Genomic DNA, 13,022 nt, shown 5'->3' on the forward strand with positions numbered 1-13,022 from the left:
ACCAAAAGACCCAGACGGTTGTCCTTTGGCCTCTGGGTTAATGCACTTTCCTCTACTTGCTCCCTCTCAAGTTTTAACTACAATCAGAGAAAACCCTAAAGAAATTTTCTCAAAGAAAAAAGACTGGGGGTTTGGGTTTCAGCTACACAAAGGAGAAGCAATGAAAAGGGGAAGGAAGAATCTAAAGAGGGCAGCAAAAGACCAAAACTTGAGTCTTCAACATGGCCAAAGCATTATGCAAGTGCTGTCTCTAAGGGGATCCAATCTCATTGAGGTACCCATTGCTTTTCACTTCACAAATTTACTGCCTTTAAGCTTCAGAATTTTCTCATACTGCAAATAGATTATCAGCTAAAGTCTGGTTAGTAAGCTATCAAAATGCATAGCTTGAGTCTGGGTTTTCAACCAAAGCCACGCTTATTTTATTAGATGAAAGTATGAGGCATTGTGATTATCTGAATTTTATGCAAGGAGAAGTTTACTCATTAAAAAATTAGATTTTTTTTGTAATATCTTGTTTTAGGACTATATTCTATGAGTAGCACAATGTATCATAACGACTCTGTCATAACTTCCTCTTAATGTCACAGGTGCCATTCATTAAGGTTTTTTCTTTTCACAAAATTGTTACAATTCTGTCATGGTTGTTTTCTTATTAAGGTAGTGGATGCTCGAGGAGAGAAATCACTAGCACTATTTCCAGCTAAATTTCAGAAGAGCATGTGGATAAAACGAGGTTTGTTCCAAATAAATACCACTTGAGCTTTTTTTAATGACATTTATCAAGGTTTGCTTCATTTGAATATACAAAAATATCAACAAGAATCTACAGTCATTTTGGAATCTCAGTCATCATCTGCTATTACTTGATTTGTAATTATGTGTTACTCTTACTCTTTTTGTCCTTTCTTGATGCCATATTTTTCTCTGTGCTTCATGAGTTCCTCAGCTAAACTGTTCAGTTGATCGGTTGCCTCTTAGATCCAACAGTTACATTGTGTACTTCATATTTCCTCTATTTTTTTTTTCTTTTTTCTCTTTAGGTAGTTGCCTAAACCTGGGAGTAAAACTCATTGGCTGTAGGCACTGTTGGAAAGTGATTACTTTTAGCTTAATGACTCTGTCAATTGTTTTCTGTTCTTCTTATTTTAACATGTGTTCAATATTTTTTGATTACTTCTTCAATTTTTAGGGAGTTTTGTTGTAGTTGATGAAAGTGGAAAAGAAAAGGCGCTTGAGTCTGGTAGCAAGGTGGCATGTATTGTTTCTCAAGTTCTGTTCTATGAGCAAGTTCGTGCACTACAGAAATCTTCAGAATGGTGTGTTTTCTTAACAACTTAGAGTTAGCTTGTTAGAATACTTTTCCATTATCTATTGTTTTGCATCTTTGCTTATTCTACTCTTAGTTCTTGGGTTCTAGATGTTTAAACCAGACAATCTGAAGGTTTGATTGATGGGTGCTGCATTTGCTTGAGCTGGCAAATTTGAGGTGTTCATTATTTCATTTATGTTTGCGATTGCCTAGGGTCTCTTTCCTGATTCTTTTTCTTGTTATATCAATCTCTGCAATATGCCATTTATCTTCATTGACCAACCAACCGTGCATGCTGGTTAAAGGTGTCAATGTTTAATGTCCTGCATTCTGATTTTATTGATAGCGTTCTTATCTCAATCAATTCCAACTGAATCCTTCTTTACCTGCTCAACTCAGCATACTCAATCCCCATCCAGTTTTTCTACATATGACTTCAACTTAAAGAGCTTTTTAGTTACAACTTGCACACTTGCCATCCTATTAAAGTGTTGTGACCTCCAGATGCTTCTGCATACAGTTTCCTATTATGAATCTCCCATCAAAAGAATTAGGAGCATGCAATTTGAAGTTGTTAGAAGGACTTATATATTAATACAGATATGCTTGCTTTTGCCACTCAGCTGTCCTCCGGTCTCAAATTTCTAATCTTGAGATTGAGTTTTTATTATTTTTCTGATATTCTTGCCTGCAATTCCTGCAGGCCTGAAAATTTCAAATCCTCAAATCTGGATGATTTAGTTGAAAATGATGGTGGTGCCACCTCAGAATGTTTGCAGAGACATCCCTCCGAGAAAGAAGTGAAGGATGAGTTAGAGTCAAGTGATGATGATGGACTTCCCCCACTAGAAGCTAATCTGAACAGAATCAAGCCATTTGAGCTGCAATCAGACAGAGAATCAGACTCAGGATCGGATTCAGATTGATTAATGATTATAACATACTAATATAAACCAATCTTCCAATTTTTACTGTTGATTTCTCATGTCAAAAAATGACATGAAGTGCGGCATTTCCAGTACCCAAACGTCCTTACACAATTAAATTTGTGTAAGCTTCTTGTATTGTAATCTTTGATAGTTTCCAACGTAGGAAAAATCTTGTGTTGAGAAAAGAAAACAACCCGCAACAAGGGTTCATTCAATTTTGTTAAAGTTTAAACTCGGGTGTTCCTCAGTTTGCATGTCTTCATGTTTCACAACTTATGTAAGAAAGGGGGTTGTTGGCCATTCTTTTGTTTTCAATGCCTCTGGGTTTTTGTTGTTATACCTTCAATTTACAGCAGGTGTTCATGTGTCTTTTCGACAAATAAATCTCAATTATCTAAGAAAAATTACATACTCCTACTATAAAGGAAACGGGAGGAGAGGGGGTGGCAATGGATGCTGCTTCCGGTGGCAACGCTTGCGTTTAACTTTAAAACGCAGGCTATAAGGAATGAGAAAGGCAGACAAGGAATTGGGTGCTAGCAAAAAATGCATGGAAGTTGGTGGGGAACAGAAAGAGCTAGCCTTTCCAGGAACTGCCACGCCACGTGGCATCAGCTCTGTCATGCTTTTAAAACCAAAAGCAAAGCCGTCTGTTGTGTTGTAAGAACCCAAAGACAAAGACTTGCAGTTGTAGATATTATTTTAATCTGGAAAGCTCTCCCCGTTTTTCTCTAAAAATCCTTTTTTAGTTTTAAGGTAGTAAAGGAAACAACGAAAGACCAACTAAAATGGCGGTTGCAACATTTAGAAGCGGGCGATTGCCGCTGTTTCATCACCCTCAGTTGCCTAACAAAGCAGCAGCAGCAGGTTGTACAAGAAGGTCGGGTGTTGGATTAAAGAAGCTAAACGGGCGTTCCAACTCCAGGGCCTTGTTGCTTTTTGCCCAATACTCTCAACCTTCTCAAACGCAGGAACGGGATCGATTCTCTTCTCGCCTCCAAAGTACGTTGCCCACCACTTTCTTTGCCCTTCCTTTCTGCAACATAATTCGAGTATCCATCTTTTTATACTATTGTTAGATTAGTAACCTTCTTCTTCCTCCTGTCTCACCTTTCAAGTGCAAATATTTCGGCTTTGATTATGGATTCACTGCTACTGCTACTGCTCTGGAATTGGAAAATTTGATTACCATCAATCTTGTCCATGATAGTTTTGTGTTCATATCATTATCAGGTAGTATTGAGAACTTACCCCAATTGGTGGAGGACATTGTCCGGACATCTATAAGCACAGGTCCACGAGGAGCCCTAAGGCTAGCTCAAGGTATTCAAGCATTTGTCGGTGTTGGTGGGGAATGGCTTGCTGATGTCTCTAGGGTATTTTGCCTCTTCTTTTAAAGATACTTTACTTACATGGGCCTTTCTTTTCCTTTTTAAAGAACCTCATGTTCTTGGGTTTTCCTTACCATTTGCAATTATGATTCCCCTAAATTATTTGCAGTCCACAAATACATCTACTGGAATACCATCTGAATTGCAGCTTGGGTTGCTTTCACCACTTTACTTAAGGAAATTGTTTGAACGTATGGGTGCAACCTATATCAAATTAGGTCAGGTAAGTCGTAGGCTTTGATTATTTTACTTTCCGAGATTCTTACTGATCATAAACTGCTGATAGAACTCAAATGACATTATTGTTCATTGATACCCAATTAAAGTTGCTCAACTTCTTAGATATGTTGTGGGAGATGGCATCATAATTTTGGTGATTCAGTGTAAAAAGAATTTCCAACTTAAATCTTCTTTGAATAAAATTGATTCTACTGCAATTGTCATATCTTTCAGATAATCTTCTTGTGTAAAATGTTACATCATTGCTCATCTTAGATTATTTTGCCAGTTCATAGCATCTGCTCCTACATTATTCCCACCAGAGTACGTTGAAGAATTTCAGAAATGCTTTGATAGAGCTCCTGCGGTTCCATATGAAGACATCCAAGCGATCATACGTCAAGAACTAGGGAGACCAATTGATAGCGTATATGAATATATTGATCCAACACCAATTGCCTCAGCCTCTATAGCACAGGTCTTAAATCTCTCTCTCTTTTTCATTAAGGCTCCCTTCCCCTTTCTTTATATGTCCCCAAAATTACTTTTGTTATTTATTGTAAGTGTGTGTAATTATTGATTAGAACTGTACATTATCATGCGTAGGTACATGGTGCAAGGCTTAGAGGCTCCCAAGATGATGTAGTTATAAAGGTGTTGAAACCTGGAATTGAGGACATTTTGGTGGCAGACCTGAACTTCATTTATGTAGTGGCTCGAATATTGGAGTTCTTAAATCCTGAGTTCAGCCGTGCTTCACTGGTAAAAATGGAATTACAAACTTTCATATAAACTAGTCATATTTATTTGATTATTATGGCTGTTATCTTATCTTTTTTATTATTTATTTATTTTTTAAAAAATATTTAAGTTGGAGGTAGGGGATTAGAAAACTGGAACTCTTTTTTGGAGGTAGACCTTACCTACATGACTAGGCATTTGATTCTTTTTTTTTTTTTTTGGCTCATTGCCAAGGTATCGATTTGCTTGTTAATTTTCGATTTGCTTCTTAGCATTCTTTTGACTTAATAGCATGTTTGTTACTAATCACTGAAACAACAGCAGCTTAGGATATTTTGGCATCTTATTGAGTCCTCTTCTAATTAATCACTTTTCTTGTAAAGTTCTGATTTTGAAATGTTTTTATTATAAGATATTTCTCCTTTCAGTAGGTTGGTATTGTTAAGGACATACGGGAGTCTATGCTTGAAGAAGTTGACTTCAATAAGGAGGCTGCAAATATTGAATCCTTCAGGAGATATCTTGAAGCCATGGGATTAACAAGGCAGGCAACAGCTCCGAGAGTGTACAACCATTGCAGCACACGACGAGTTTTAACCATGGAGAGGCTATATGGGGTTCCTCTTACTGATTTAGACACTATAAGTTCACTTGTCTCTAGCCCAGAGAATAGTCTTATTACTGCACTTAATGTCTGGTAAGACATCAATGATCCACATACTATGAAACTTGTCCATATATGAGGCACAGGATTCCAGTTGAAGCACTTATGCTGTTGACATGAATAATATATGCAGGTTTGGTAGTTTACTTGCTTGTGAGTCCTTCCATGCTGATGTGCATGCAGGCAATTTGTGGTTATTGCGTGATGGTCGTATTGGATTTCTTGATTTTGGTAAGTTGGTTTTCTTTTGCATCAAGTTTATCCAACTTTAATCTGATCTACGCATGAAAGCAATATTGTGTTTCTCAATACATTATTTAAATGTACAGGTATTGTTGGACGCATATCACCAAAAACATGGGCTGCCATGGAAGTGTTTTTGGCATCTATTGCAACTGAAGAGTATGAGTCAATGGCAGCTGCCTTGATTGAAATGGGAGCAACCAATAAGGATGTTGATGCTAAGGCCTTTGCAAGAGACTTGGAAAAGATATTTTCATCTATACAGGCAAGCATATGGAACCCAATATGCTTACAAAATAAAAAAGTGAACAAAATAAAATAATATCCTAAGAAGTGCATGTGCATGCATGCACACACCCACACAAACACTCATGAGAACCCATTTAAACAGCTGAAGTATTTTGCTGTTAACCTATTGTTTCTTTCCCTTGAACTGACAAGACTACTTTGTTGTTAAATACCCATGGATAATTGAGCCATTGGTACCTAAGCGATTGGTGCACCATCAAAGACTTAAGGCATTCCTATTTCCTTGAACATAGTAACCATCAATTTTATAGGTATCACGTCTGTTGACTGTAAACATAGTCAAGTTCAGGGGATTATGAAGGATCTCTGCTCAATGGTGGGAACCCAAAAAACCCTTATTTTGTTAGGAATCAATAGATTATTTTTATTGAAAGATTCATAGCTGATAGATGTGTACTAGCGAAGCTCCCTTTACTAGTTATCTCTTATTGTGAATTTCCTGGTCAAATTTTCCCTTTTTCAAATTCTAAATTGGTGCTTCATTTTTATTCATGCAGGAACTTGATACGGAGATTGTTGTTGCTACTGCCAGGGGGACAAATACAAATGCAACTGCTGTCTCTGCAAATGTAATTGTTGATGAGAGGCAGATGAATGCACTCTTTCTTGATGTGGTAAGCTGTTTTCTTAGATTGAGTCTTAATTTCCTTTTGCAGAGATCTAGTACTGCTGTAGTTTGTTAGGTATATTTACCTGGTGGTGGCATGTTCCTGAAATGTATAAACATTGGCATATTATTAGTTGACTCATATTAATCCCTTTGGTTACTGCCTGCTGGCCTACTGATCTATCGATGGAAGCCCCTTACTGTCCTTATCATTCAGTAAAAAGGAAAACTTGTAGCTCACTTTTTTGAGTTTTCTGAATATTTGAATCAGGTAACAATCACTCCGGCCCTGACCACATAGAGAAGCAAATTATTCTGCTGTGAATTGTAATAGGACTGAAAGTAAAAGTGAATTGTTGAAGTTCTTTAAGAGTAATGGCAACCTTCATGGAACTGCTTAATGGTGATAATAATCTCTAGCCATTTCTATCTTTTTGTCTCTTTGCAGGTTCGGGTGAGTGAATCATATGGACTGCGATTTCCAAGGGAATTTGCACTTCTAATGAAACAGCTCCTATATTTTGACCGGTATACGCGGTTGCTGGCCCCCAACTTGAACATGCTTCAGGACCAAAGGATATCCATCGTGTCGAATAGAAGAAGCAACTATAGGGACAACTTCAAATAGATTATACAATTGTAGATGTATTGATGTCAGTTTATCTTATATTTCTCTTCTTTTGTTTTCACCTTCCCCCACATTTATCGTACAGCTTTATGTATATGCAAGGAAAAAGAAACAGGGGTACTGAATAGTTGGGTTTACTGTATGTTTCATATGGTACATTCAGAAATTAGAAAAGAGATTTATGTCCCTGATACAGGATTGCAGTTACCGATAACTCAAAATTTGTATGAAGTTTAGCACATGATTGATCATCTTAAAAGACTTACATTAGTTTGATTTTAACTTCCCGAAGCTTGTATGATTGGTCTTCAAGACATCAGCTATGGTTAGAGAACGACTACCACAAGCTTCTTATCATTGCTGGTTATGGAGTTCCAAGTCTTATGTTTTCCTTGAATGTTTGGTGATAACTAGTTACAGCAAATGGAGCTAAACACAATCCAGGTGAACTAAAGACATCGCACAGCTAAGAAAGATGAGGATAAGCGCAACAAAAGAGATACATTAAATCTCATTCTGTAAATATAAAAAGATGAGATGTCTTTCCTATCATTTATACATGATCCAGGATCAACTATACTATACATGAATAAACAAATCAAGTAAATGTATCCTGTATAAGTGCCTTCAGAATCATAAACCAAAACCTTAGTTCTGCTTCACTTCTCTTCTGTAATACAAAGCAATCAGATCAATCCCATTCCATCCATGCTGCTCCTTTTTCATTTCGGAGTCTCAACTTATGGTGATTCTTCCATTTCAGCACATAACACTTCAAAGCTTCAATCATGGAAATAGGTCACTGAGCCTTTTCAACTACTGCAACTTGCCATGAAAATTTAGCTCTTGCCAGAGGCAATTACCTTGGAAAAATATTACTCAGCTATTTAATCCTGAGCTTTTGCCAGCATGGAATGAACTTGTGCCAGAGATGGATGGTCCAAATCCATTTATCATTAGACTTGGTGAAGCATAGCCCATGAGTTGATGAAGTGGTGAACCTCCAGTTCTTGGTGGCAACTCTTCAATTCCTGAGGACACTTTCTCCGACCTGGACATATTCGAGGAAGACATAGCTGAATCAAAATTTTCCACTGAATTCTTATGTTTGTTTTGAGACTGTTCCAAAGCAAAGTCCTCTTTCTGTTCCATAGGTTTTGAAGAACTACAAGACATATTTCTGACATGAGGATCACCCTGAAGATCATGAAATTGTGCATGAGAAACAGGACCTCCATCAGTGGAGCAGCTACAAGAAGCTGATGTTGAAACTCTTATGTCAATCACATCTCCACTGTCCTCAGTCTCACTTGGTGGAGGTTCTGCAGCAACTAAGTCATAAGGAACTATATGCATTCCCTTTTGAAGCGAAAACTTAAGTACCTTTGAACAAGCACCACATCTTAGCTGATGGAACCTGCTTTTGAAAAGGAGAAAATCTGCAGGTAACTGCAATGGTCTGAAGCAATGATAACAAGTTACAAAAGGTGCCCCACCTGCCATGGGCCGGAGATGTCGCCTAGCTGAATGATGTTTCTCCCTCAAATACCTCTTCAGCTCATGATCCTTATATCTCTGATTATCAGATTTTGTTTCATGGCTCCAAATGGAAAAATCAGACTCCAAATATCTTTGAGGACTAGAGGGGCAAGAGCTGTAGGAATTGTAACAACTATCACCAGGGTGGGCTCTACAAAATCCTTGGTTATGTCGAAAGATGGGTGGAGGCAAATGTTCTGAACAGTGCCAGTCTTGGGGATGGCAGCATAAACAGGAGTTATCAATGTGATGTCTAGTGTTTATTTCACCTCCTGAGAAAGGTATACGCGAGAATCTACTTTGCTGGCTCCAGCTGCTCCTTGGTCCGTGTCTTCCATGATACCTAGGATAAAAATTTTCTTCCTCCAGGGGCTCCTGATAGTAATATGTAGGAAAATGCTTTTGCCTCCAAGGTACATCAATGGAAGTCCTTCCATTGGGCTTTCCATTCAGATGGCATGTTTTGCTAATTTGATCCTGCAGTTCATACACCATTCTTAACAGTTTCATATTTTCCTGTTCAGTGTACTCGGCCTTCTCAAGAGGATAGAAGGCTGAATGAGAAGGGGACTCATCATGCAATTGACGTGAAGGGCCAGCACTTTCATACCCACCCAAGGAAGCCCTTTGAGAGAAAGGAATTTGAGACGGAGATTCATCTCTCTCCAGTCTTTGCCAGTTTCTAGGCGCATGGTGATGCATTACAGGTTCTAGCAGTTCATCTCGACACCACTTGCTGTATTTTTCTGTGGCATAATGTCGCTTATTGGACAAATCTGATGAGAAATTTCTAGCATGATCCTGCATTCCATAATTACCATTCATCATGCCTTTGGTTGGCAACTTGTCCGTTCTGTGACTGTCTTCAGGAACAAGATAGTTAGCAGCCTTATAATTATTCTTAAATGAATTTATTTGCTGGTCAGTGAATTGATCATCCATTCCATCATAAGAAGAGATACTGCCATCATAAGCATGAGAGCTTCTGGTGGTAGTGGATTTAGACAAATATTCAAGATGACCACTGAGCTCAGAACTGGGGCTGACAAAATCTCCACTTTCAAAAGAATCTGAAGACCTTATACGGTCAAACCCACGATCTTCACTTTCCTGAGGTTGCTCCAGATTATCTGATGAAATGACTGCCCCTGCTGCTGCACAAGCAGTAACAGTTAAATTAATTTCTTTTGTAGCAAGTGGGTTGTCAATGCTTGAGCCTTGGATGTTGGAGTCACTCTTTTCATTAGTCTCTAATTCTGAATTTACACCTTCTAACTGGGAGATCTTGTCATTTGTCTCTGCTTCTAAATTTGCTTCTGCTAGCAACATTAACTCTTCAGTCTCACGATGAAGCTCAGTGGAAAAGGAACCTTCCATGGAAACTCCTGGCTGTAGAACGTCGCAATATTCTAAAGGTTCCAACTGTAACTGCTCACTTCCATTTTGCTGCCCATCATTTGATCTATTTACATCAACCTTATCATGATCACTATCACTATCACCAGATATATTTTGATCCTCGTCATAGTGATCACTATGTTGCCCCTCAATTGATAAGTTCTCATCATGCTTCTCACTGTAAGAGTCTCTAGATATGTTCTGATTCCCCCCACTTTCACTATCACAGGATGTATTTTGATCCTTGTCATAGTGATCATTATGTTGCCCTTCGACTGATAAGTTCTCACCATGTTTTTCACTATGAGAGTCTCTAGAAATGTTCTGATTCCCCCCACTTTCTTGACTTAAGAGACACTCTGGAGTGGAAGAAGGAACTTCCTGTGGAGTTGAGCTGCTAGATTCTCCACGTTCAGACACATGAACCAATTTATTTCCCTGAGCAGCTTCTGTTTCTTGCAAGACAGACATGCTTTTGGCAATGACTTTTTTATTTTTGGCTGCAAACAGGAATAAATTGAAATAAGCAGCAAAACAGGAAGTTATTTTTACAAAATGGAGAATAAGGTGTGGAGATTTTTATCTTGTAGGTCACAACAAGAAAGCAGGGCCAATGTCCATTAATGAGGATACCCAAGTTATAATTCTGTCATTACTATTTAACCATTGTGAAAGAATGATACATGTCCAAGCTCAAGTCATTTGAGAAAACCATGAAAGAGGATCAAAAAATTTTGAGAAATCAAAGAATTACACATATCTGTCAGCAAAATAACCAGTACTCTTTCCCACTTTCCGCATGCATCAAAATAACAACAGATTATTTTTCTTTGCAGGATCTATGAAAAGTTTCTTATTTTGGAAAATGCTTACCTACAAGAATTGTACCACACCCTCCACACTTGTATACAGGAACATCTGCCACTTCCGGAAGAACCAATCGACATTTAGGACATCTAACTAATCGAACTTTGGGAGTTGTTCCACTGGCCATATTGCTCCAGATTAACCTGTGATCAGATGTCCACCCTTAATTCTGCCACAGTCAAATTATCCAAAAGGCAGCTTTCAACCACAGGCAATGTCCTGGCAGTAAAACAAAAATCTCCCACCGTCTGCCAACAGATGGAAATACATTTGTTAGATACATGAAGAAAAAAAGTATCACACTGGCACTATACTTTTAAGAAAGGGATATTACACTTCATGACTCTGGAATAATGCCAACCAAATTCCATTCTATGGATGATCTATCAAAAAACAGATACAAGACGGGCTTTGACTGTATTAGATAAGGCATTTTCATGGCAATTCTCAATGATTTTATGTTACATAACAACAGATTTAAATAATAACTTAAACAAGAGAGAGGATCTAAAACTTTATGTAGAAGTGAAGTCAATTGCACCAGAGAAGACACTTAATAAGGAAGGGGGAATAAAACTTCAAAATTAAAAGAGAAAAATACTAAAAGAAGCCATAGTCACATGGAACGAATAGAGTCAATGAAGAGGCAGGACGAATTTAATCAGAAAAAGCGGGGTGCAAGAATTTAAATACGAAAAAGTAGATAACTGTGAAGCATAAACATCTCAAGGCAGAGCAGATAAATGTGAAATGGGGTTGAACTGTTGAAGTTGCCTTATCAAGCCAAGCAAAGGGACAAGAAATCTTGCAAAGCTGAATGATTATTAATAGATCTACTAGTAACGAGCTTTGGCAAAGATATCAATTTGCTCATACATACAAGTTTTCTCAAGAAAAACAAAAAGAAAGAAATTCACCTCACTGGTTAATCAGCATCCACAAATAACACAGTCAACGACAGAATTAAAATGTACATAAACAGCTTGAAAATCTACCAAAGAATGAACAATGAAATATGCAAATGAAGAGAAGATAATCATTGGTCAAGAGCAACATTCAGATTCAGAGCAGAGCATGATGAAGAAAATGAAAGCTCAGAATTAGAGAAAAGAAAAAGAAGAGAGCAGATCGGGATGAGAATCACGTGATAGAAACATACCCTTAGATCAAAAGTGAGCCAGAATGCATAGGGAGTACTCAAAAGAAAAAGAGAAGAAAGCAATAAAGAAAGAAAGGGCAGAGATTGTTTGAGAAAAGCCAGAGAAGTAGGACTAAAGAAAGACCATTAACGAAGCTTGGAAGAGACCAAGTATGGGAAATGAAAATTCCATTGACGTGGGGCAAAAAGTTATGGTCTTTGGTTCTTCTGCTAGTTGTTGTGTCTGTTCAAGTTTTGAAAAATGGTATGGAAGAATGGTAGAGAAGGGTCTTTGGCTCTTTGGCGGGTGGTTTCGTGGGCTTTAAGGCTTCACAGTCAAAACCCCAGACTTCCAATTCTCTCGCTCTGTGTTCCCTCTTTTTTACTTTTCTCTTTTTCTTCTTTTCTTTGCCTCTCTTTCCGCGCTGCATGAAGAGAGAGAAATGGAGAAGCGCGGGCGTTGAGGAGTTAAAGTCGGCGCCGATGAAATTTAACGTAAAGGAAGAGAGAGGGGGGGGGAGAGGAATTCAGATGACGTGGCGTCCTACCTGTCGTGTTGTTAGGTAAAATTGAAAGATACAGTGACAGAGGAAGGGGACAGACTCCATTGTTGGTTTTCGAAGTGTACTAGGACATGTTTTGTCCCAATTCCTGTAACCCGGAGCTTTGATCTGTTTTACCAGGTCAACTCTTCCCCTGTTTTTGTTTTTATATTTTTATTTTATTATTATATAATATAAATTTTGTCATTTTTTGCTGCTGCTTTTTCATACTTTTATTTTTATTCGTACCCAACCAGTTAATTCAATAATTAATATATATTTTCTATTTTATAAAAATAAATTTTATCTCGATACAAAATATAATTAATTCGACTTTTTGACGTTTGTTAATTGCATACAAGCTTTGAAAAAAATACTAAGAAAATACTAAAAAACAAATTAAAATGAGACAAATTAAAACTCCTTAATTCCTTATATTTAATGTCTTTTATTTTTATTTAAGTAATTTATTAACACATTTGGTATTAAAATATG

At 37.6% G+C, this 13,022-nt stretch overlaps 3 protein-coding genes across 4 annotated transcripts; 2 read left to right on the forward strand and 1 right to left on the reverse strand.

Annotated features, from left to right (window-relative positions):
* Positions 1 to 22: 22 nt before the first annotated feature.
* Positions 23 to 2,541, forward strand: LOC110426264 (Nucleic acid-binding, OB-fold-like protein). Its single transcript, XM_021441446.2, has 4 exons — positions 23 to 274; positions 661 to 736; positions 1,193 to 1,319; positions 2,016 to 2,541. The coding sequence occupies exons 1-4, from the start codon at positions 41 to 43 to the stop codon at positions 2,236 to 2,238; spliced, it is 660 nt and encodes a 219-aa protein (XP_021297121.1). The 5' UTR covers positions 23 to 40; the 3' UTR covers positions 2,239 to 2,541.
* Positions 2,542 to 2,854: 313 nt separating this feature from the next.
* Positions 2,855 to 7,313, forward strand: LOC110426140 (Protein kinase superfamily protein). The gene is made up of 10 exons (XM_021441271.2): positions 2,855 to 3,243; positions 3,475 to 3,617; positions 3,742 to 3,855; positions 4,141 to 4,329; positions 4,458 to 4,613; positions 5,024 to 5,289; positions 5,390 to 5,487; positions 5,586 to 5,764; positions 6,306 to 6,422; positions 6,864 to 7,313. The coding sequence occupies exons 1-10, from the start codon at positions 3,030 to 3,032 to the stop codon at positions 7,041 to 7,043; spliced, it is 1,656 nt and encodes a 551-aa protein (XP_021296946.1). The 5' UTR covers positions 2,855 to 3,029; the 3' UTR covers positions 7,044 to 7,313.
* LOC110426138 (uncharacterized) lies at positions 7,162 to 12,667 on the reverse strand. 2 transcript variants are annotated; one of them, XM_021441269.2, is made up of 3 exons: positions 12,007 to 12,667; positions 10,854 to 11,095; positions 7,162 to 10,480 (listed from the first exon to the last, which is right to left on the reverse strand). In XM_021441269.2, exons 2-3 carry the CDS (start codon positions 10,972 to 10,974, stop codon positions 7,923 to 7,925), a joined length of 2,679 nt encoding a protein of 892 aa, XP_021296944.1. In that variant the 5' UTR covers positions 10,975 to 11,095; positions 12,007 to 12,667; the 3' UTR covers positions 7,162 to 7,922. The 2 variants fall into 2 exon arrangements, with proteins under 2 accessions (XP_021296944.1, XP_021296945.1); XM_021441270.1 differs by lacking the exon at positions 12,007 to 12,667 and adding an exon at positions 11,182 to 11,952.
* Positions 12,668 to 13,022: the final 355 nt, after the last annotated feature.

Source organism: Theobroma umbraticum, unplaced genomic scaffold, assembly GCF_002168275.2.
Source record: "Theobroma umbraticum cultivar Fairchild unplaced genomic scaffold, ASM216827v3 scaffold_55.0, whole genome shotgun sequence".
NCBI classification, from domain to species: Eukaryota; Viridiplantae; Streptophyta; class Magnoliopsida; order Malvales; family Malvaceae; genus Theobroma; species Theobroma umbraticum.

Coding starts and splice junctions, on each gene's coding strand:
- LOC110426140 (XM_021441271.2), top strand. CDS start 3,030: ATGGCGGTTGCAACATTTAGAAGCGGGCGATTGCCGCTGTTTCATCAC. Junction 3,618..3,741: donor GGCTTGCTGATGTCTCTAGG/GTATTTTGCCTC, acceptor AATTATTTGCAG/TCCACAAATACATCTACTGG. Junction 5,765..6,305: donor AGATATTTTCATCTATACAG/GCAAGCATATGG, acceptor TTATTCATGCAG/GAACTTGATACGGAGATTGT.
- LOC110426264 (XM_021441446.2), top strand. CDS start 41: ATGCACTTTCCTCTACTTGCTCCCTCTCAAGTTTTAACTACAATCAGA. Junction 275..660: donor GGGGATCCAATCTCATTGAG/GTACCCATTGCT, acceptor TTTCTTATTAAG/GTAGTGGATGCTCGAGGAGA. Junction 1,320..2,015: donor CTACAGAAATCTTCAGAATG/GTGTGTTTTCTT, acceptor CAATTCCTGCAG/GCCTGAAAATTTCAAATCCT.
- LOC110426138 (XM_021441269.2), bottom strand. CDS start 10,974: ATGGCCAGTGGAACAACTCCCAAAGTTCGATTAGTTAGATGTCCTAAA. Junction 10,481..10,853: donor GTGTGGTACAATTCTTGTAG/GTAAGCATTTTC, acceptor TCCTGTTTGCAG/CCAAAAATAAAAAAGTCATT.